The 23,738-nt window shown below is 32.7% G+C and overlaps 1 protein-coding gene and 1 non-coding gene across 31 annotated transcripts in view; both read right to left on the bottom strand.

Moving 5' to 3' along the window:
- MYCBP2 (MYC binding protein 2) overlaps positions 1-23,738 on the bottom strand; it is a 263,861-nt gene that overhangs the window by 44,690 nt on the left and 195,433 nt on the right. For 17 of the 30 annotated variants that reach the window (XM_058276532.2, XM_058276534.2, XM_058276559.2 and 14 more), the window contains 7 exons: positions 15,080-16,720; positions 14,045-14,214; positions 13,064-13,308; positions 10,374-10,541; positions 6,159-6,316; positions 4,711-4,910; positions 3,703-3,852 (listed from right to left, as the gene is read on the bottom strand). In XM_058276532.2, the coding sequence (XP_058132515.1) occupies positions 3,703-3,852; positions 4,711-4,910; positions 6,159-6,316; positions 10,374-10,541; positions 13,064-13,308; positions 14,045-14,214; positions 15,080-16,720 (2,732 nt within the window). Of the gene's footprint in view, positions 1-3,702; positions 3,853-4,710; positions 4,911-6,158; positions 6,317-10,373; positions 10,542-13,063; positions 13,309-14,044; positions 14,215-15,079; positions 16,721-19,255; positions 19,358-23,738 lie in introns of all 30 variants that reach the window. The other 13 variants (XM_058276528.1, XM_058276529.2, XM_058276530.2 and 10 more) reach the window with 1 other exon arrangement.
- On the bottom strand, positions 2,610-2,713 carry LOC111761499 (small nucleolar RNA U13). The gene has a single exon (XR_002794846.1). It is a non-coding gene; the product is annotated as a small nucleolar RNA U13 (small nucleolar RNA).

Genomic DNA, 23,738 nt, shown 5'->3' with positions numbered 1-23,738 from the left:
TTGAAATGGGCATTATGGTCCAGTGTCAATTTTCATAGATGGTCCATGTGTGTTTGGAAAGAATGTCAATGACTGGGTGCAATGTTTTGTATATTCAATGAGATAAACACTGTTAATCATTTAAATCTATTTACTTACTAATTTAAAAAAACTTTCCCCAGTCTTTGAATGTGGTCAGCCTTGTGACTTACTTTTGCTAATAAAAGGTGACAGAAGACATACTGTACGAGTTAAGCATAGGTCCTCTTGGCTTTGCAGTTTTATTCTAGCTTTCTTGGACATGCTGCCATGTGAATAAACCCAGGCTAGCTTCTTGGAGAATATAAGAATATGTGGAGAAAGGCTCCAAAATATCCCTGCTAAGGCTCAGGCCCATAAATGGGTTTAGATGATACTACCAGAAGCATACTACCTCTAACAGAAATGAGCTGTTCCTCTTAATTGAGCCTTGCCCAAATTGCCAGCCCACAGAATTGTGAGCAAGTAAGCAACTGCTGTTCTAATCTAATGAGTTTTGTGTTTTGAGATGCAGCGATAAAGAGCTGATACATGTATGTTATAGTTTCACCCTGTAATTGTGGACTTATCTATTTTTCCTTGCAGTTCTATCAATTATTACTTAATATTTTTAAAGCCATATAAATATTCAGAATTAATATTTCATCATTTTGTAGCAAGCTTCTTTGTCCCTATTAATAATTTTGTTTTAAAGTCTATTTTTCTGAACTTAAAATAGTTACTTCAACTGTATTTTGGCTAATTTGTTCAGTATGTGTTCTTCTACCCTTCTACTTACAACTTTTCTGTATCCTTATGTTTTAGATGTGATGCTTATAAACAGAATGTAGATATGTTTTTTCAATTTATTCTAACAATTTTTGTCTTTTAAATGTAGGATTTAGTTCTCTACTTTTTTACTTGGATTTATTTCTAACTTTTCTATATATTTTATTTGTATCACTTTTTCTATTTTGTTTTCTTCTTTTCATTTGATTACCTGTCTTATTCCTCTTGATTTTGGAAATTATACACTTTATTTCTATTCTTTATTAATTACACATACTTATCACGATCTAAAGTAATCACAATCTTTATCAACCTCCTAAACACTAACATCAATCGTCTAACTCCTGGTGTATTGCCGTGTGCACTTTAGTACTAAGCTTTAAAAATCACTCCCATAATATATTACTTTTTATAGAGTCAATGTTTATTAAGATGTGCCCATATATTTACACTTGCTTTTCTTTTTGTTGCTTCATGCATTCTATCTGTGATGACTTTTCTTCATGCTGTAACTGAAGTACAATTAGAATTTTTTAGTGACAGTCTATTTGTGGCATGTTCTCAGTTTTATGTTCTGAAAATGTTTTTTTTTTTTTTTAAAGATTTATTTATTTATTTAATTCCCCCCCTCCCCTGGTTGTCTGTTCTTGGTGTCTATTTGCTGCGTCTTGTTTCTTTGTCCGCTTCTGTTGTCGTCAGCGGCATGGGAAGTGTGGGCGGCGCCATTCCTGGGCAGGCTGCACTTCTTTTCACGCTGGGCGGCTTTCCTCACGGGCGCACTCCTTGCGCGTGGGGCTCCCTCACGCGGGGGACACCCTTCCGTGGCACGGCACTCCTTGCGCGCATCAGCACTGCGCATGGCCAGCTCCACACGGGTCAAGGAGGCCCGGGGTTTGAACCGCGGACCTCCCATATGGTAGACGGACGCCCTAACCACTGGGCCAAAGTCCGTTTCCCTGAAAATGTTTTTAATTTGCCCTTTTTCTTCTAAGTCATATTCATATATAATAGTTATTTTCTCTCAGTACAGTGAAAATATCAATTTTTAAAAATGCACTGCCTTTTAACTTATAATGTCAATATTGAAAATTCAACTGTCATTCTCATTGTCCCTCCTTTGAATGTAATAGGTTCTTTCCTCATAGTTGCTTTAAAGATATTCCCCTCATTTCTGATGTTCAATTAATTCACTAAGATTTGCCTGCCACAATTTCTTTTTATTTATTTTACTTGGGGTTCAACTGGACTTCTTGATTCAGTGAATTGTGATCTTTAATCAGGTCTGGAAAATTCTCAGGAATTGACTTTTCAAATACTGCCCCTTTTCCATTCTTTCTTCTTCTGGTTCTCTGATTAGATAATGGTTATATCTTCTCATTCTTTCATTTTTCTTAGCAACTCATATTTCTTACCTACCCTGTTAATAATTAACTCATACTGTTAATTCTGTGTTGAATTCTGGATAATTTCTTTAGGTTTCTTTTACAGTTCACAAATTTTTTCACTATTCTGCTATAAAATCATTTCAGAACTGATTTTTTGTCTGTTGATTTTTAATGCAATATATAATAATTTTTATGTTTTATTTGGTTCTTTGTCAAATCTGTCATTCCTTAAACTTTTTCTTACATGGTTATATTTTAAAGCTTTTCTTTCTTTCTTTCAATGTATTAAACACAGTTATTTTGTATCTACACAGACACAACCACTGAAACTACTGAGGGTCTATTTCAGCTGTTATTTATTCTAGTTCTTGTTCCTGGTACCTTATTTCCATGTGGGTCTTAAGAATTTTGACTATGATAATGCTGTTTTTTTTCCCCCATCAGACATGTAGTGTGCTGACATCGTAATGAGGTTTGAGGGAGGCACATCATAAAAAAATGTATGACTACCCATTCATTATGCTCATGAACCACAAAAGCATGAGATAAGGCTGCTGTGATATCTGACTTAGTTTAACAGAGTACTATAACAAATAGCACACAATGGGTTGGCTTAAACAATAGGAATTTATTATCTCACGGTTTAGAGGCCAGAAGTCCAAATCAAGGCACTGGGCCTTACTTTTCCTGCAGTAGTGGCATTCTGGTTGCCGGAGATCCTTGGGCTCCTTGGTGATTTCTTCTTTTTCTTCACATGGTGATTTCCTCTCCTTTTTCTTCAAAGTTCCATTGACTTCAAGTTTCTGGCTCCTCCCCATGGATTTCTCTCCCTATCTCTGAATTTCTCCTGATTATAAAGGACTCCAGTAATCCAGATTAAGACCCAACCTCATTCAGTTGGGTCACACCTTAACTTAAAATAACATCTTCAAGAGATCCTATTTACAAAAGTTTCCCACCCTTTGGAATGTGGACCAAGGCCAAGAACATGTCTAAACTGGGGTACATCATTCAAACCATCAAACCATAGCCTTAGGAATTAACATAAAATATCAGGTATTTAATTTTAGGTACTGGCAGTAAGCTAAATGCTGTCACATTTACTATTTCACTTTAAAGATATGGAAACTGAGTCATTCCACTACACTTGATAGAAATGGCATTAGAACCCAGGCTTACAGTGTTCTAGCTCATTGCTTTTTCCATTAGACAGGCTGCCTTCTATAAAAGCCAGGTTTCTAGCAAAACCAATATTTCTGAATTTCTCATCCCTAACTAGTATCATTTTAACCCTCACATATCTTAATGCAGTGTTCTAAAATAGACTGACACTGTAATAATGCTGTGTAGTTATCCGTTGTCTAGTGTACTAGTATGCAATTTCCAGTTGATTGCTTCCTGGTGTTTAATAAGAAATCAGGTTTGACAGATAGCATCTTCACTATAGATATAACTTTCACTATAATTACTGTACTACTCTACTCTTCTGTAAAAATATGGACAATTAAAACAGAAAAAAAATCTCACTTACTTGTTCTGTATTATCTTTGTTTGCTTTATTTTCCTCATCTTCTTCTTCCTCTGGTTCCAGTGGAGCAGGTGTCAGTGATGCCACAAAATGCCACAGAATATCATGGAGTGAAGTTGTTTGGATGACATTACACAGAAGCCAGTTGAAAGCCTGATAAATGATGGATAAATGAGTCCAAGATTAAGAGAGAATATATCATGTGAGTAAAACATGTAGAGCTTTTCTTAGTCAGAAACAAAGTTTGCACATGGAATTAATGTTTTAAGGAAAAATCGTAGGAAATATGTCCTTAATTTCACTGAAAACCCACTGAACTAGAAATGGTCAATAATTGGTCTTAATTTTTAAAAAGCAAAAACCATACTATGATATAGGAAAAATAATACTTCTGAAGTGCATTACCAAAATACTTTTTTCAAACCACTTTTAATTTTAAAAATTCTTAAAATCAATTTACTCAGATTTTTTTCCAACCTGCATTATAAACATAAATTTCTTAAGCTCTACACAAGCTACAATTTACTGAAATATATTCATATTGCATCCATTAATGAAATGGCAAGTTATTTATCACATAGGAGATAAAGAAGATTTAGACTTTATACAGGTCTGTGATACATAGCAATTCTGTCATTTTCAGAGAATGCAAACAGAAGTTATTGGTAAATTTGTAATTCAAAAGACCTACTGCTCATTCCCTTCACATGATCATTCTACTAACTAAAGTGACATTCTGAGTACAGAAAGTTCAAAGAAAAGATAAATTTCAGAATTCAAATAATAAAGTAATAGGAATAAATTTGAGTGCTTAAATATGGAATTCTAAACTCATTTACATTCATAAATTTGAGTTTAATTTTGAAATTTTTATGTGAACACAGTATTTTCCACTGGCTAATATTCCTTTTAATTTGTTGTAATTTTTGTTTAGTAGGAAAGTAGCATCATTAAACAATCATCAGAATAACTAATCTGCTCAATCAATTAACTCCATTAATGTATTCATACCTCCATAGCAAAAACTCGACAAGCAGATTTCCTTAAAGCCTGTTTCATAGCTATTTCAAGACCTTCTAAATCATGATGCTGTATAACAAAAGCTAATACTGGCCATTGGAAATTTCGTTCTCCTTTGGAAAGAGAGCTGTGAGCTGAGATTAGCCGGGAAAGCTCAGGAGATGGATGTCTCAAGAGGGAAGAACCAACTTCTATTTAAAAGAAAGAAAATGATTAATTTTCATAGGCAGTACATAAGATTAATTAATATATTTAAGATGGTGTAGAACTTAAACCTTTAAAAATGTGCAACTTTATTTAGATATTAAAAAATAATATCAAAAAAGTTTTGGTAATGGATGGTGGTATTGGTAGCACAACATTGTGAATGTAATTAATGTCACTATCTTGTGCACTCACAATGGTTAAAATGCTAAATATATATGTTAACAATAAAATTTTAAGAAATACTAGCTAGCTTAATCATTTCAGAGCTTTTTTTTTTGGTACTTGACATAAATTGTCACTATTCCAATTTCTACTGATGAATAAACTGAAGTTCAGAAAGATTAAATATCTTACTTTCCTAAAGCCATACAGCTTTTAAGTTGTACAAGTGGGTTCTGAATTCAGGGTTGAATTCAAAGTTCATGTTTTCTAAAACACTGTAAAAGCTAAGTGATTTTTCCTCAAATGCAATCTATGTACAATCACTATCATTTTCTGAAAACTGCTCTATAACAAAGACATCTCAATAATGAGAACTCAAATAATTTGAATAAATCTATAAATTATTAGGTGGTGCTCAAAAAATATCTTTCCTGAAGATAATAAGTTACATAACCATCTGCCTATAAATTTTAGGCCACTCTTCATTTTAGTAAGTGTTCTTTGTGACAAATTATCACCATACTATCTTTTTCTCTGGAGTTTTTTTTTTTTTAATTCTTGAGGCAGACTCTCCAAACCTCAATTTGAGGCTGTTGATACCAATTGATCCAGATTATCTAACTCTTTTACAGATTAAGAGCTACTTACATGTCCAAAGATTTGTTATCAATTCAGAGTAGTGGTAGCTCTAAGAGTTACAAGTTTCTATTGAGGATGGAAAGATAATTGCGAATATACAGGTCATTGCAACTGCTATTTCACTGGCTTAGTGAAATAGATAACGGTAGCAAGATCTGGCTTAGAGACCCAACAGGAAAGAATTTGAAGGTCAATTTACTCTTGAATCATCAGATGGATGTCTCCTCTTCCACACGTGATGTAAAATTTAGAGAGTCATAATTAAGGTTGTGTCACTTAGAAGAAATGTCTATCACAATTTACAAATGAATCCTCTCACTTCAAAATTACTGATTTTTGAAAACTATCTGCAAATAAAACCATTTTCTAATTTTTCTTTTTCATTTTTAGTAGCTGGATCACCCAATCTTCCATTTTATTTTTATACTTACCAGTGTCTCCACTGTTAACCCTTCTTCTAGGAATGGCCTTAACTCGTGCAGGTAAAATGGAATGTTGTTTATCATATTCAGAAGCAACAACTGAGTATGATCTTTGGAAGACAGTTCTCTTTGCCAGATCTGTATCAGTTATGGGACTAGTTTCTAAACTGCAGATAGAACAGGTTGACAGATAAAAACTTTGCAGAAAAGATGAACAAAGTTCAACTGTATTTTATAGTAGTGTAGTCAAATATGACTTCCTATTTCATGAAGAAAAACACAAACTCAAAGCCAACTTGATAATCTCTCCTTAAATTCGAATATGGTCTTTTCAAATACAGTAACATTTTGATTGATTTCGTACATTTTTCATTTACTTAAATTTATTTTACATTTTAAATGAAAAAGAAAGAAAAGGCCTAAAATGGTCTAAGCTCCTTTTAGAATAAAAAGCACATGAAAAATACATAGTGGTGGAACGCATGCACCATGATATTAAGGAAAAATAGATATTCATTAAGGGTGCTGAATAGAAAGAAAATGGATGTGTATATACAGAAGCCAGATAAAACTGGAAATGAAACTTTTATTTTTTTTAATACTTTAATGTTCTATAGGTTTCTGACTCTAGGGAAATGCTGTCTAAGCCTAGTGCATGGACATACTGAAGTATAATGAGAAAAATTGATTTTCAATGTCAGTGTTACATTATACTTAAAACTTAATGATTTTCATTTAGGCTTATGTTAGAGAAATGTCTTTTGTATCTACTATAACGATATTAAAAATGTTTGGAAAAGTTATTAAGATGGTTACATAATTTCCTTTACTGAAACATTTAATAAGAAAAAGAAATACCTTCCTATAGTTATTTCCCAAGACAAACACTATTTTTTTTCACGTGTTCTTTTTCCTGTCACCATAAATTCCTCAATTCAAATTGGGTCATTCTTCCTCACCTTGGGTTCCAGGAGCTGTTTTTTTCCCATCAATTCAGCCAGTTTTGAAATCCATGTCCCTCAGTAAAGCTTACATATTTTATAATAGGTGGCTAATTCCTTGAGCATTTTCTTTACCTACCATCTCTCAAAGCATATGTACATTCTTGCTTGAATGGACTGTAAATGCTATACATATCTAATTGGGATAAAGGGTTATATTAGCTTAACTCACTTTATATAGGGAGTTACTATAAAATATAAGGCATATTTATTCTGCTTTGAGAGGAAGTTTATCTACTAATTAAAAAAAATGAATTGTTATATAATTAAAAAAAAAAAAACGTTTTAAAATAAGGATAATGCTTGACGTAAAAAAAAATTCAAGCAACATATGAAACCCAAAGCAGGAAGCAGAAATGACTATCATTGATTGTAGGTAAACATTAATCCAGAAATTCAGTTCTATAGTCATGGTTTCCACAGTTGTTTAGGCTTTGTTCTATATTTAATGCAGAGAATCTCTCGACTTCAGTTCTACTGACATTTTGCGCTAATTTCTTGTTATGGAGTCTAGTAACATTCCTGGGCTCATCCCACTGGGATGCCAGTTATACCAGCTCAACTGAGAGACAGAAATGCTTCCAAACATTGCCAGATATCATGTAGGGGGCAAAATCAACCTCGACTGACATCCAGTGATTAAATGGATTCATTATTTATCACCAGCTTGAGCTACTTATTACTTAAAAGTCATTGGTTACTAGATTTCACTGTCAAGAAGTTTTTTCAAGAAGAGCTCAAAGATGCTACATTCTCTGAATTACTGTATACTTGAGAATGTCTCAACCTGGCTGAGTATAAAATACTTGGGTCACAATTCTTTTCTTTAGGATTTAAAAAATATTACATGTATGTACTCTGGCATTATTATATTTTCATCATAAATATTGCAATCTTTAGTCTTTTCAATATGCTTTTCATCAATCATCTGATTAATTTGATCAATCCATTATTAATCATGAATGTTGTGGTGTTTTTTTTTTTTTAATTATGGTAAGGATGCATAAATGCTAATGTTCCCAAGATCTTCTATACTTGACTATGTCTGACTTTTATTGGGCTAACATTTTAAGGTAACATTTGCTCTCATTTGGACTTTAAAAACATTGTTTCTTTTCTCATTTGAAGTTGAAAATTCAGAAGTCTGAATTCAACCTTTTTCCTTTTGCAAGATGACTTGTTTTTCTTCTGCTGTAACACTTGAAAAATTCTTATCAATTTTTTTGGAGTTTCAATAACTTAAGATATTTTTGGGTCACCTTTTATAAAAATTTCCTTTTAATCTGGAAATTTAATACTTTTTTATTTGGGGGATTTTTTTTTCTCATAGTTTTTGATACATTTTCTACTATATTCATTGATTTTTCTATTTTGAAGATACCAGTTATCCTTATCCAGAATGTTTTGTTTTCCATATTTGGTTATCTTCTTTCTAATGGTATAATTTTTTTGGTCTTTTTTGTCTTTATTCATTGAAATTATCTAAAAAATTTGTTTTTAATATTTCAATTTACTAATTTATTAGTTTTATAATAGGGCTGTTTTGGTCTTCAGACTCTCTTATTAGCTCTACAAAGCATCTTTTTACCTCATTCTCAAATTTGAGCTTTTGTTTTATTCAATATATATAATTATCAAGTTTTTCAGTATCACAGAGTACTTATGGAATTTTCTTCTCCTTGAGATTAATTTTCCTGCAGATTAGGTTCCTTCATCTGACTTTCGTATGACATACTATTATTATTTATTTTCATTTTGCTAAACCTTAAGGGTGGCAGCCCTGTTTATATTTTCTGTTCATTCTGATACGATGTGTGGATTTCCTTTGATGTCTATATTTGACATCTGTTAAATTCTTCTACCAGAGATAACTTGACATTTATTAATTATTCTATAGCAAGGATCATTCCACCTACTTGAGTATATATTCTATTTCTCTGGGAGGAGTCCCTGGGACCTTCAATTACTTCTCAGCTTCATCATAGAGCTGTGGAAAATGGGATTCCTTAGAAAACTTCCAATCTCTGCTGTGATATTAATAATGATACTAGGGACTTCTACATAAGAGGTTTTAAATGGACTTTTCCTGGGATTTACATTAATTCCCTTAGCCTACTCTTCTCTAAATTGGCAATATTTGATTTCTCAGGCTGGTTTCTAAGGGCATTACAAAAGCACATGAGAATTTTCTGTTTCTTTCCAGGGCCACCACTTTTGGAAACTTATGGAAACCTGTGTAATTAGAGCTGGTAAATATTTTTCCTGGTTTTTATTTATTTTTTTGGTTGTTAACTCACTGGGTACTTGGAATGAGAAATTTTATGAAAAACCTTCATTTCACCATCTTTACCTAGAAGTTCATGCTACTTGATTTTGATCCTAATCCCACAAATCACTAGTTTCAAAATTATTTCGAACTCTTTTTTAAAAGGCTATCTCCTATAGACACACTTTATCAATTTTAAGAATATAAAAGGCTGTAATAACTCCTTGGAGGAAACTTCAAGAGCAACTCCAAAAAAAACTTTGATGAATAACCCACAGAGGAGAGGAAAAAGTTGACAACTGCATTTAATGAAAAATTCTCATTTGGATATATAGGTTCTATCTCCTTTATCCATATTTTTATAACCATTGCCAAAATCCAATTCCACATACCTAGCTGAAATCTCTAAGTTTGTCACCTTCTCAGATGACACTGTGAGACTATGCTTGCATTTTTATCATGTCATTCCTCTTCTAAAAAGTCTTAGTGGATTCCTATTGTTTTCTGCATTATATTGACATGCTTCTGTTTGGTTTTTAAGGAAGTCTTTACTCTGACACCACCATTCCTGAGTGGCACTGTAAGCAATAATCCTACAAGTCTGAGATTTTTTTTTCAGTCCATTTCTTCTATAAAACCTTCTGAAAGCACTGCCTCAAAGTGATCTTTCTATATTCTGATTTAAAACAGCACCAAATGCTATAATATCTTACAATGTAATCTTTTGTTACTCCAGCAGTTGATCTTTTCTCTCCAAACAAACTGCCTCTATCACCAAGGACCTTCCGTTATTCATATACGTATGCTGTTTCTTATTGCTCTAACAGAGAGCTGACTCAATATCCTTCCTGAGACAGAAGGATCTACAAAGAATTTCTACAGCATTCTTCCATAGGTCCAAAATCCTTTCTTCCACCAAACACTGGCCATTCAACAGAGAGAAGAGAACTAAAATACCTTGGTGGCATAGACTTCATATTGCTTTCTGGTTCTTCAAATACACTAGGACTTGCATCAGGTGTTACTGATATGTATGGGGCAGGTACAGATGTTGAGCGTAGATATCTCATTTCATCCTGGAATAGATTGTCATCTTGATAGCCCACAAAATTTTCATGATGATGCCTGCATTAAATCAAACCCAATAACTTGAAGTATGATGGCAACACAGATTCTCTCCATTTTTAATCTCCTTCGTAAGAGGAAAACCAGAACATGTAAATCTATAATTAAAGGTGAAGTATTAAAAGAAACATAGATGTAGGTAGATGGAAGGAACAGTCTGATAATTTTATATTCAGATGTTCCACTTATCACAAACATTTCAAATACAAAATTGAACTCATTTTTCTTCCCTTTGAGAACTGTGCTGTCTTCCAATATTTTGGTGGATGATTTCACTAATTATCCAGGTGCTTAAGATAAAATATTTCCATGTTGTAGCAGGCTTGGCCCTCAATCATCACTCATCACTCAGATCTATGAATACTAGGTTTCCTTTTATGCTTTTTATGCTTTTTATGCCCTTTATGCTCTCCTCTTATCTGTATAATGATTGCCTTGATCCAGGTTCATGTCATTTTTTGCCTGGGCAATTGAAATACAGCAATAACCTATTTTTATAGACACATATGAGTCAAATGTACAGAAGATTAGATTTATGAAATATTCCATGGGTGAGGGGGACTGTCATTCCCAGAGTTAAAAAATGTAAGATGAGCAATTATGCTTTGTGAGCATTTTTTATGTTTTACAATTTGGTTCTCCCTGTCTCAAACTGGGATAAAGATTTGTCAACCTAAGTCCACTGAGTGGTCATACTAAAGCCAAATATCTTTTACATTTGGCATACCTGATGATTTCTACCTCAGTTTCAAATGTACATAGTCTCATATTTTTATTTTTGTTTCCTATACAGTTTATTGAAATAGTGTAAAATTTTAAAAATCTATACACCTGGCTATATGAAGAGGGCAATACTTGCCAAAGTGGAAGTCCTGGCTGGCAAGTTATACCAGCAGACAGTTATCTCAAAATTATTATTTGACAGCTAATAAAAAAAAATCTGAATCTGGTTTATGGAAGACTGTTTTAGAGTGTCAGTGTATAATGTATGAAAGTATAGACTGTATCCACCCAACTCCAATATAGGAAAATAATATACTAATAGAATACTGTTAGTACACTAATAAAGATGGCTTCTTCATCCTTAATTATGTCCTTTGTGGTAGTTGGAGGATTTTGTGGACCCCAGGAAAAATCATGTCCTTAGAACTCGTCCATTACTGTGGGTGTGAACCTTTTTGCAGCTGACCTTTTGATTAGATTACTTCAGAAAGGCACAGCCCAGGGTGGGTTTAATCCTCTAACTGGAGTCCTTTTAAAAAAGCATGACTATGAAGAAAAAGGTACAGGATCTCACAGAGGAACCTATAGAAGCTGAGAGAAAGTCATAGATGGAGCAGCCAAAAGCTGAAAGCAATGGAGCCTGGAGAAGGAAGAGACAAAGGATGCCATTTGCCTTCCTCTGAGACAGAAGTCCAGCAACTCCTGCAGCTGGTCTTCGGGAAAAAAGCATTGCCTGATGAGGCCTTAAGTTTGGACACTCTTCTCAACTGTAAGCTTGCAAGCCAATACACATCCATTGTAAAAGCCAACCCATTTCTGGTATATTGCTTTAGCAGTTTTTAGCAAACTGTAACACACTTTTATATTACTAGCAGAATGATCTTTCAACTGCAAACCAGTTCACATAGTTCCCTGCTTAAAACTGTTCCACTCTTTTCTTTGCCAATAAGAAACAATCCTTAATGTGGGCAACAGGGACCCACATAACCTGGCACTGGTAGCCACTTCAGGTGCGTTTCACAAATTTTCCCAAGCAGGCAATGCTTTGACAAACCTGCAGTTAATTAAATGTGTAATTCTGTTTTGTGTCTTCACACATACAGTTTACTCTGTCAGGACTTGCTTTCCTCCCATCATCTGCGTGATAGATTTCTATTTATCCTAAAACTGCTAAAGAGTTGAATCTTCTGGGAAACCTTTTCTGATTTTCTTGGGAAGATTTTTATGCTCTAACAACATCCTATACATACTTCTATTACAGGACTCTTTACATTATTTTCTAAATGTTTTATTTGGTTGTTCATCTTCCTACAAGAATGAGCACAAGGGAGCCAGGATTTTGTTATATTCATGTTGGTGTCTTCAGGGCCTAAGCACAAAGTTGGTGCCCATGAAATGCTAACAGGATAATTTTAAAAATAAAAGACTTCTATAGGAATATAGCGCTTCATTCCATTTTTGCATTTCTCACTACTAAGAGAGCCTAACAAAAGTTAAAAGACAGCTAAAGCCTTACTTTCTAAGACATGTTTTATATTAATAATAATATAATTTGATAAAGTATTTATATGGATTTTTAAATACCTACTCCCATAAAGTGTGTTATATGGGAATCAAGGTACTTTAGACAATTTGGAGATTTCTTCTATATGTGAGGTTTCTTTATTATACATACATATAATATATAATGCGCATGATTTGCAGAGCAAATATACTGAATGATATTAATTGATATTAATGATATTAATCAACAATAAATTTTAATACAAAGGTGACTTAAGAAACAAAACTTTTATTACCTAGCTAATGTCTGCAGGTAGAGACACGGCATTTTAACTGGAAGATCCTCAGAAATACCCTCTTTCACACTGGGAAGTTGAGATTGAAATGGTTTTGCAGGATGGTAACAGAGAATGCTTGGTTCCGCTGCACTACTCAGGGACAGCAGGAAGAGTGCATTTGCTTTAATCACCTGGTGAGCTTCCATAGTGGGTAAGGCACGAGGAGTCTTGACTTGCATTGGCTTTCTCCTGGATTGTTTGACCTTGCAAAGAAAAATGCAAATTTGTAGTGATCATTTTATACTTTTATTTAAAATTTTAATTTATTAAGTATTATAGATTTCTAATAAAAATTATTTAACACTTATTGAACTACTTTAAAATAATGATAGTGCTTACAGAAAACAACATTCACATCATGTTTCCCCTGAACTGACTGAAACTATTTTGTACTGAACACTATGTTTCATTTCTTTCATAAGAAAAATTAAAAACTAAATAGGAAAGTCTCACCACAATTACTTTTTAAAAAAAGAGCAAATAATGCATGTGTGTTTGTAGTCAGCAAAATTTTCCAGTTGGGAGTGCCACTAGTGCGAGTGATCTTGAGTTTCCATGAGCCTTATGGCATAATTAGGTACTAAGGGAAAAAGGGAGAAAATAAAAGAGAATGGGGGAAAAAAAGCCTAAAAAGAGGAATAGTTGAGAGAGGTAAAAAGGAACAGTTACATATTTGTGTAGAGTGTAGACAATTAACAATAAAGAATGACGCAGTAAATACTAGTGACTGACGCATATGTATTATCCCCAATAATTAAATTTTGTAATAAATATAGCCGACCCAGTACAAATATTAAATTCATATATTTTCCATTATAAAAGCTGATTTTTAATACCAACTATGTAGAACTTATCTGATGTAATGACATGAAACAAATAGAAAATTTAAAAGGCTTATCCATATCATTAACAGTGCAGCCCAGAATGGAATAAAAATACCTTCTCCCTTGCAGCAGCCTGTTTTTCACGGAGGTATTTTTCTCTACAGCGATCACATACCAGATACCAAGTGCTTCCTCCTACGCCACCATCACCACAGTTACCAGCCCATCCTCCACAAAAATGCCCAATGCTATTATAACCTTGTCCACCAGCATACCGGCCACAACCTTGAAATAATAAAAAAAGTGGCCTTAATAGGTTGATCCTTATTATTTATGCATTAATGACAGATTTACCACTTCAAAGTAAGCAAATTACCACAGCAAGTATCTTGAGCTTTTTTAAATTTCAGGGTATTAACCAAATCAGAAAAACAGCATTCTGGACCAAAAAGGATTCAATTAAATGGTAACCCAAATATAAGAGATACTCTATTTCTTTACAGACAGTTTAAAAGAAATATAGGATATAGGCACATTTAGATTTACTTAAGTATACCAAAAAAATTGGACAAATACATCCTATGTAGAAAATATTATACATCATATGTATAAAAATATTTAACAAAACTTGTATTGAGTTTTAGAATACTAATCTTTACTGATCATTTATATAAAATGCAGTCTTTTCATTTGATTATCACATCCATAGGAAAATACTGAAAGAAATCAATATAATCTAATTTAATTTGCAATTTTAAGGAGGGAAACACTAAAGTTAAAGGAGACGTAAGGTTGGGATCATCTCTGTGTGTATGCACATCATTATTGGTATTGTAGGAGACATCTTAATAGCATCCTTGAGGTAACACACAAAATTTTCCAAAAATAATTCATAATATGGTACACTAAAATGAAATAGCGCCAAACTGCCTGACCATACTATTAGAATTTCTTTACCTAATTTTCACAAAACCTAACATTGATGATGTACTTTAAAATTTACATTTACAATAAAAATTACTATAATTTCTGGGCAATAACTTCCCTACACTTTCAAGATAATTCATAGAATAGCTTAAGTTAAAAACAACCTAACTCATTAAATAATAAAGAAAAAAAATACTTCTGTACTTTCAATAATATAATTTACCTGGGTGAGCTTGTCTCATGTGATACGTCACTGGGTATGGATGTGATTCTCCACACAGCTCACAGATGGTATCTTTCTCTGGTCCTCCTACTGCCAGCTGGGCCATCTCCCCAAACAAATTACCCCTTGGTCTAACTTCTGTCTTTTCTTTTTTCTTTTTTTCCTTTTTGGCCTTCTTATTCTCTTTCTCACACTCTTTCTTTTTAAGGACTGCACAGGAACCAGGACTTGGAAAAATCATATTCTGGGAAGCTGCTTTGATAGTAGCTAAAGAGATGTCTTCCCAAAAAGCCACTAAATGTTGTAAAGTTAAGGGAAGAGGAGACTTAGATTTCATTGTGTGATGCATGGACATTTCAAAAGAGGCCTCGGTTTTCCCATCCTCACATTTTTCATGCAGAGGTGGCTCTTTTAGCATAGACAACACCTTATTTTTGTTGATGCTACCCATTTTAGATATATCGGGTCCATGAGGAGCAATATTAAACATATTAAGAGCAGATGATATTTCTAATGAGTGTCTATTTTTTAACTTGGTTTCTTTTTCCTCTGTAGGCTGTTGGCTATTTAAACTACTTCTTATAGGAGCATGTTCTTTGGAAAGTTCAGGATTAAATTTTAGGAAAGAAGAACAAGCCATTGCATCATGTACTATGCCTTCGTGCCAAAGGAAAGAAGCAAAGACTGCTCTGGCACACTCAGCCACAGAAGGAGACATGGCTTGCTTTGCTGGTTCTAAAGGTTTGGATCCATCTCCTTTGAAAAGAAAGCTAGATTTTTCCTTTTTGGGCCTGGTGTGTCTATTAGCACATTTTCGACTTATTTTGGGGGATGCTCTCATTTCCTGTTCATCTTTCAGTGGTGCTTTTCCTATGCTGAAATGAACTTTATTTGAACCTTCATCCACACTCTTAAATTCACTTTCATCACAGGTACTATCTGCTAAACTATTTGTTTTTAAAGTACTTGATGTGCAGACTTCAACCACCTCACTGTGAAGGTTTTCTTGCACCACATGTGGAGAGGGAGCTCTATTTTCAGATCCAGGGGAACCTTTAGAATCCTTTGGTACTGGTTTTGGTTTTGGTGATGTTGATCGTCCCCTTAATGGTTCTGTGAGAGGCATTTTCTTCTTGCGGAGGGTATCTGGATCAAGAGTGTAAGAGTCTGATTTAGAACGTTCCCGAGGGGGATCAAGTTTTGTCTTAACAGGAGCAGTGCTTTTTTGAGGTAGATTTTTATCATGTGGTGAGGAGGAGCGGGGAGAACTAGCACCAGATGGGCTAGACCTATTGGTTGGGAGAGTCTTTGGCTTAGGAGATGATGACCGAGAACCTGGTCCTGGGGATTCAGCTCTGAGGCTAGTAGACATCCTCCCATCAGATTTTAGGGTCTGTAAGGTGTTATGGTTGGGGGACAGTGACCTACTATGAGAATCTGACCTCAACTTTGCAGCATCAGATTTTAACATAAGGGATTCACTAGCAGATAAACCTTCCGTACTCCTTGGCTTCTTCTGATCAACAGTAGTCCGGCTCATACGTCCATCAGGTTTATGTGATCTGCTATGTTTAGAGGACAGTTCTGACTTTCCTGATGTAGAGAATGTTCTAGAAGATGTTGAGACATTTCCTCGGTCACCTGTATGGTCCATTTCATAATAAAACATGTTAATAAAATTATACTTTACTGCAATTGAACACTGGAATAAAAAGCATAGGTAAAATTTTTATCGTTTGTTACAGACAAAAATACTTAAAGAATAAATCACAGGACATTATTTGCCTAAGAACTGCCTCCTAATGTAAGGTCCACGAGGAAAGATATTTTGTCTCTACTTTTCATTGATATAAATGTCAAGAGTGGGTTCTGGAATACAGCAGGTACTCAAAAAATATATGTTGAATGAATGAATGAATAAATAAAAGCAACTATATGGAACATAATGTCCTTCAGATTCTTGTAGTGCTTTATTAGTCTACCATGAATTTCACTTATTATATATGTGTTCCCTATAAATGCAGTATAAATCAGGGGGAAAAATCACATTATAGAAAAAATTTCTAGATATTGATGCTGTCTTGGTAGAGCATAGGTAAAGAGAAGTTATAATCTTGATAAATAAATGTTCTCAAACTGCTCAAAAGCAATTTAAGAAGCTGCTGCCCATCTTATCAATATAGTGATAGTATAAATAAAATTTTATTAACAAATAAATTATATTTGGCAAAACTAAACATCAGGCAAATTCTTTGCTTGTAACTAATTTTTGGAGTACTGTTTTTTTGTTTGTTTGTTACTAATCAAATTAGTGGAAAACATTTTTATTGCCTCCACCATCACATTTATTTCAAAAGTTGAACCACATGTAATGGCAAATCTGGATAAATAAGTAATAAATCTTTTAAACCTGGCATTCCTCTCTCCAAAAGATCCTCAATTGGTAAACTGAAAGAGCTTGCCTTTTAATTTATACAAAAGGGACAACTTGTTTTAGGATTCCTAACATGATGGGAAGGGTTCTTGATAAAGATTATTTACTTGTCTCAGATGCTTCCTAATGTCTGATCCATACACCTGTTGCACACACTGGGTGATGAATGCATGCTGATGCCAAAGCTAATCCTGGGAGGTACACAGTCACCATGCTCTAATCTAGCCTCATAATGGAAATATTCTCTGAGGTTTGCTGAATGGTGAAATCTGTCAAGTATCAGGAACACTACTTGCAATAAGCTAGAGAGAGTGTTTGTTGTAGAATGTTTAGGCATTTGAATCTTATCTTATTCCTTTAGTGGTGGTGAATATTTTCTTAAAATCCATAATTGATTATGAAACATCTGCTAGAGACCAGGAAAGTAAGTAATGCAAAATTATTTCTTTCTGAGAGGTATTTCTCAAATTATAATGAAATCCTTTTGAAAAATTCACTATCCCAAAATATATTCCGTATTTTTTTTTAAAAAAAGAACATGTTAAGATTGTTAAGTGAGGTAAGCCAATGTGTTTACTAATTTATCTTCTTCATTTGGGTTTCAAATGTATTGAGGCATGTAGTATTACTAAAAATAATTATGTTGTGCTTGCTTGAAGCTACAATAAACACTTTTTAAAAAGTACTTAAACATACATACTACTTTCATATTTATTATTTAATTTAATCATTTTATTTAAAATGTAATTTAAAAAAACATGTAATAATATTTGCCTTAAATTTTTCTAACCTAAAAAATTTTGAAGAAATAATGATATAGGACAGGATAGAAATTCTGTACATTCAAATAAATTAGCAAACATGTTATCATGCCCTAATCATAAATTATCAGGTTATATACTATGTTATGCTACGTCATAATATATGTAATATCAGATTTTACAATACTGTATGCTGGAGACAATACCATATGCTACAGCACAGATTGGGTTATATAATACTAAATACTATATAACATACTACACAATGATATTATAGTATCACTGTCATTGTATATAGGGGAAATACAAAACTGCTTTAGCCATTCCTAAGTCAAAGGAATATTAATAACTACTTGAAATGTTTATGCAGTATTTTAGCCATTAATATAAAACTTGGTGATAAATTTTTCTTAATATACAAGATTTAAAAAATTTAATTAAATATCATTTTAAGACAAAAAAATCTGAGTAGGTATCTACAGTATTCTAAAAGACCATATGAATATTTTTAAATTGTCTGAAATTTTATCAACTGTCAATATTTTTTAAACATGGCTAAAGTTAAAGTAATTTTAAGGCTAAATGGTCACATAAGATACTATGGTGAATATTATTATGGATCAAAATTTTCTTTATGTCCATACAGTTATCATCTCATCTTAATAATAATGATTTAACAAGTTCCAAATTAGGCATATCTTCCTTTCTACATATCTATTTTACTTTTTAAGATCACAAATAAATTAAATCAGACTAATATTTAACCTACAGATATAATAAACATGCATATCAAATTAGGATAATCTATGCTATAATACTGAATAGATACATAAATTACCACAAACATATCAAACTTTAAATAAAATAAAACTCTTTAAAAAGTGGAATGAAATGGAAATGACTGAGGTGAGCTAAAACTTCTTTATTGAAACTTCCTATGTTAATTAAAAATGGCCCATCCATGAATGCATGTATACCCACCCTTCAGTTTGTGAGACAGAGATGAGATAGCAGAGGCAGGCCCAGATACACCATAATTTTTGTGAATGCGCTCACGAGAAGCAAGGTTGCGAGATGGAGATTCTACAGTGGAAAACATTGGCAAAGCAGCAGCACAGATTCAATGGGAAAAAAAATTTAGCAGAGAACAGAAGTAAAAACAAAGCATTTCAAATGGTATGCAATTATTAACTGTTATTAAAAATAGTTTATATTCTGCTAAATTTTCAACAAATTTATATTCCTCTAAAATTAAAACTGAAAACAAAGGTCAAATTAATATATTTAGATAATAATCACAGCTTCAAAGATGTTAACTGAAATTAAGGCTCATATCTTTGATAAATCAAGTTTGAGCATTTCTTTTTAGACTAATATATCTGAAATCAGTATTCTTCCACTTGGTGTTCATTTACTTATACATAAAGGTTTATAAGTAAATTATTATCTTTTTGTAAATAGTGAGAGATAAAGAAATGTTACTTATAGTTTAATCTATTGTTACCCAGTTTTTTTGTATGGACTCATGACTGAGTTTTCCAGTATTGAATGTCACAGAATGGACCCAAGTTGACATTTATGTTTGACTACTTTTTATAAGTCTATGGTCAGATGTTGTTTATAAAAAGTTTCAAACACAAAAAGCAAAAGAAAATTTACAAATCACTTAAAATGTTAGCCACATTAATGATTTAACCATGTGGGGAAATAAAATATTTGAACATAAATAATTTATTTTTTGTTCAAAAAATTAATAGAACTTTTAAAAGGATAGTCTTTTAAATGCAGTAAACTAAAGAAGTCAATGAAACTGAAAAAAACTCATTTCATTTAAAATTTTAACTCATGGTAATTAAAATAAAAGTAATCAGTTGAGCTGAAATAAATTCAGGTAATAAGGAGGTAACATCTTAGAATTATTAAAAAATTGGATACAATGTAATTCTGTTCTTAATTCTCAAAATAGAAAATGGTTGATTAAATCATTATAATGGCAAAGATTAAAGATGAACCACTCATGAACTAAGAAAGCATTCAACGTAAGGTACTGAGTAGCTATTATTGTCAGACACTGCTCCAGTCATTAGGGGACATAGTAATGGACAAAAACAAAGTCTCTTCTCATAGGCAACTTATCTTCAGTGAAAGGAGAGGGACAATGAATAAATAAATATACACTATATCAGATGGTGATAAATTTGGGAGTCATAAGCAATAGATGTTGAGCAATATTCCATGACTGGACAAAACTATCCAGGGAGTGAAGCCTAAAAGAGGTCTGAAGTCCAAGCCCTGGGGCATTCCTGGGAATACAGAATAGAGGCGGCTACAGAAATGAGATTGAAAAGAAACAGCAAGTGAGGTAGATATTCTGTAGACAAATGAAGAAGGTATTTCAAGGAAAAGGGGAAATTCAACTGTGTCAAATACTGCTAATAGATCAAGCAAAATAAGACCCTGAATTTACAATTGGTGATGATTCAGCAAGGCAAAAAGTCACTGACCGACTACAGCAGTTTCTGTGGATAAGGACAAAAACTCAAATCAGTAGGCTCAAGAGAGAATAAAAGCAGTAGATATAGAAACAGTGACATATGGGGCATAAAATTGTCTTAATTTAAATGAAAAAAAAATAAATTTTAATATTTTTGAGCTCCTTCTTTTTGAACAGGTCAATAAACCCCGAAGGGTATTCAGCTGCTACCAAGGGAATTCCTGTTATTTAAATTTCATGGAATACACAGTCTGCAACTATTATTGAAAATATCAGTTAGGAGAGTAATACATTTCCCTTCTTCAAGAACAGAATTAGAAAGCTGTCAGCTTCTGATAAGAGTTAATTCAATAAGAGTTCAAACTACCAATGCAGTGATACCATCCTGTGGCTTGATAACTTAAATCTGTGAAGACTAGGTTATCAAGAGGACACAGGAACAGGACATCAGAAGAATACTATCTTAATTTGAAGCATCCATTAACATTACTTTGGAGAAAAACTACAAAAACAATTGGATAAGATATTAGAGGTTTAAGGACAAATTCCTAGAAATAGCTTTGAAGACAAAATGGTCTTTAAGTCTTTTCAACAAGTTACAAAGCCTACAAAGATTGATTAGTTATGATTCAAAATGAATAAGAAACATTAAAAAAAACCCAAAAGTCTAAAAGAGTAATTGCTAAATGATTAAAGAAAATAAGGTGTGATTGGAGACAACACTTGTTCTAGGCACTGAATTTTTATAAAACCTGTTCATGTTTAAACACACATTGAAAAAGTTACAGTTAATTGCTAAAAAATATTTTTATCTTTCAATTTAAAAAAAGGGAAACAATTTATAAGTGATACCTTGACATCTCTGCACAAAAAAGTTGATCAACTCTTAGAGAATTTAATGGGATTAAATAATCATATTATCAAACTCTTCTGTTAGACAAGAAAACCAATTAAGCTGTTCTCAGTAGAATTCTGATCCCTCTTTAAGGCATCACATTATACAGTTAACTAAAAGAGAACAATAAAAATAAAAATGGGATTTAGCCCAGTACTTATTTGAAGTCAATGTTTCTTGTTTGGTATAAATTTCTCCTTACTAACAATAGCATGGTTCTTTATGTATTATTTGTTCTTTGTTTCTTGTCCTTTGGGTCCAAGTAGCTAGTCCCCTGGATCACAGAAATTTATAGCTCATTGTAAACTGTACTTAATACATCTTTCACAATGTAGGCAGGCAGTATGCAAAAAAGGGATTAAAAAGCAGCATATACTTTTACTTGAAGGTTGAGTCAACAATTAAGCAATGATCACAAATGCTAAATTTCACAACTAAAAGTTAATAATACACGAGAGGTCTATAATAACAGGGTTGACTATTCATAGATTCTGATATAAACTCCCACAAGTATTGCACTTCAAAAGGTCTCCACTATACAAAATTAAACTCATGTTACAGCAGTTATTTTATAATAGCATTACGTTTTAGCATTAAATTCAAATAGCATTTGATGATATCTTGATAGTTGTCATCTAAAAACGACATTACAGAAGGATTTTGCTGATTCATTGGCAGGCAATGTTAAAAGAACTGTAAACAGAATATTAGGAAGGACAATATAATGAAAATACATTATTTCAAGAGGTCAGGCTTTTAATAACAGCATATATCACTATCACCAATACCAAGAAAAGGGGAAGCAATATGGATGGGATAGTTTTTCACAGAACATTCCACTGGGAAGATACATATAACTGGCAGAAATAATAGTCAGCATGTATTTTTGCTTCTTATTTTGTCTAGTTTTGAGGAGGCAGTATAGCAGCTATGAATTTTACAGTCTCAGTAAATCTACTATATGCAATCCCAACACAGAAATTTGAAAGAACTTAAGGAAATTTTTTAAGAAAGTATTAAGACAGTGCTCAGGTTTCATTTTATCCTGTTCACGTTATACACATCTCTGATTATGTGTGCATTTATTTAAGACATAGAAATTTTCTAATTTTATAGATGGTTCATAATGATGATAAAATTTAATCATGTTTATGGTAGAATGGTGGGAACAGGGTTGCTGACTTTCTTGATTCAATTTAAATCCCAGTAATTGTATATTTGTATTTTTCTCTGAATAGAACTTCAGATATTTTTGACAACATACACTTTGACAACACTGACAGTTAATGGCTAAGTCTAAATTATATTTGGGTTATTCTGGAAAGCTCTAATTTTAAAAAGATAAAAATCTAGTTTATTGGTCTTTGTGGAAATATATAAAAGATACCTTTAACCTGGTCAAAAGATGTAAGTAATAAAACAATATGCAGATTGAAGATAAGTATAATTATTATTCCCCCCTTTTAAAAAATTTCTACTTCTTTCATCAATGTTTCAGAGGATTTTAAAGTAAGGTGACTGCTGAGCATTATACATTCTTAGATTGACAGCTTTTCATGTATAATTAATAAACTCAGCATCCTTCTTTATAGAAAATTTATCAGGACAAAGATGGAATTATGTGAACAAAAGAGAATTAGACAAATGCTAAAGGAGCTTAAATATGGCAAAGGAACTAAAATTAGTTTACATAAATGTTAGCATACCAAAAGAGTCGCAAAAGAATGAAGGTTAGAAAAAAGTTTCAAACTTAAGGATAAAAACTAGAAACCTGTCAGTAAAATATAACATTAATCCACAAGATATGAATGTAGAAAGGAAAGAAAATGGATGAAAATACATAAGGTGGATATTCTCCCAAATACAATAATGTGTCTCCAAATAACTTCTAGACCTAACTGCACTTGAATAAAACATGTTTGTAGTATATTATTGCATGATGGTAAATGCTTAGTAAATAAGGTTAAGTGATATAACACTGGGGGGAAAGTACACCATTTCAGAATTTGTAGCTGAGACAGGAAAGTTCTGAGCATTAAATTGAGTGCATGTATTCTACATGCCTCAGAATAATG

The sequence above is a fragment of the Dasypus novemcinctus genome, chromosome 15, assembly GCF_030445035.2.
Source record: "Dasypus novemcinctus isolate mDasNov1 chromosome 15, mDasNov1.1.hap2, whole genome shotgun sequence".
Taxonomy (NCBI): Eukaryota; Metazoa; Chordata; class Mammalia; order Cingulata; family Dasypodidae; genus Dasypus; species Dasypus novemcinctus.
This window is presented reverse-complemented; position numbering and strand designations above follow the sequence as displayed.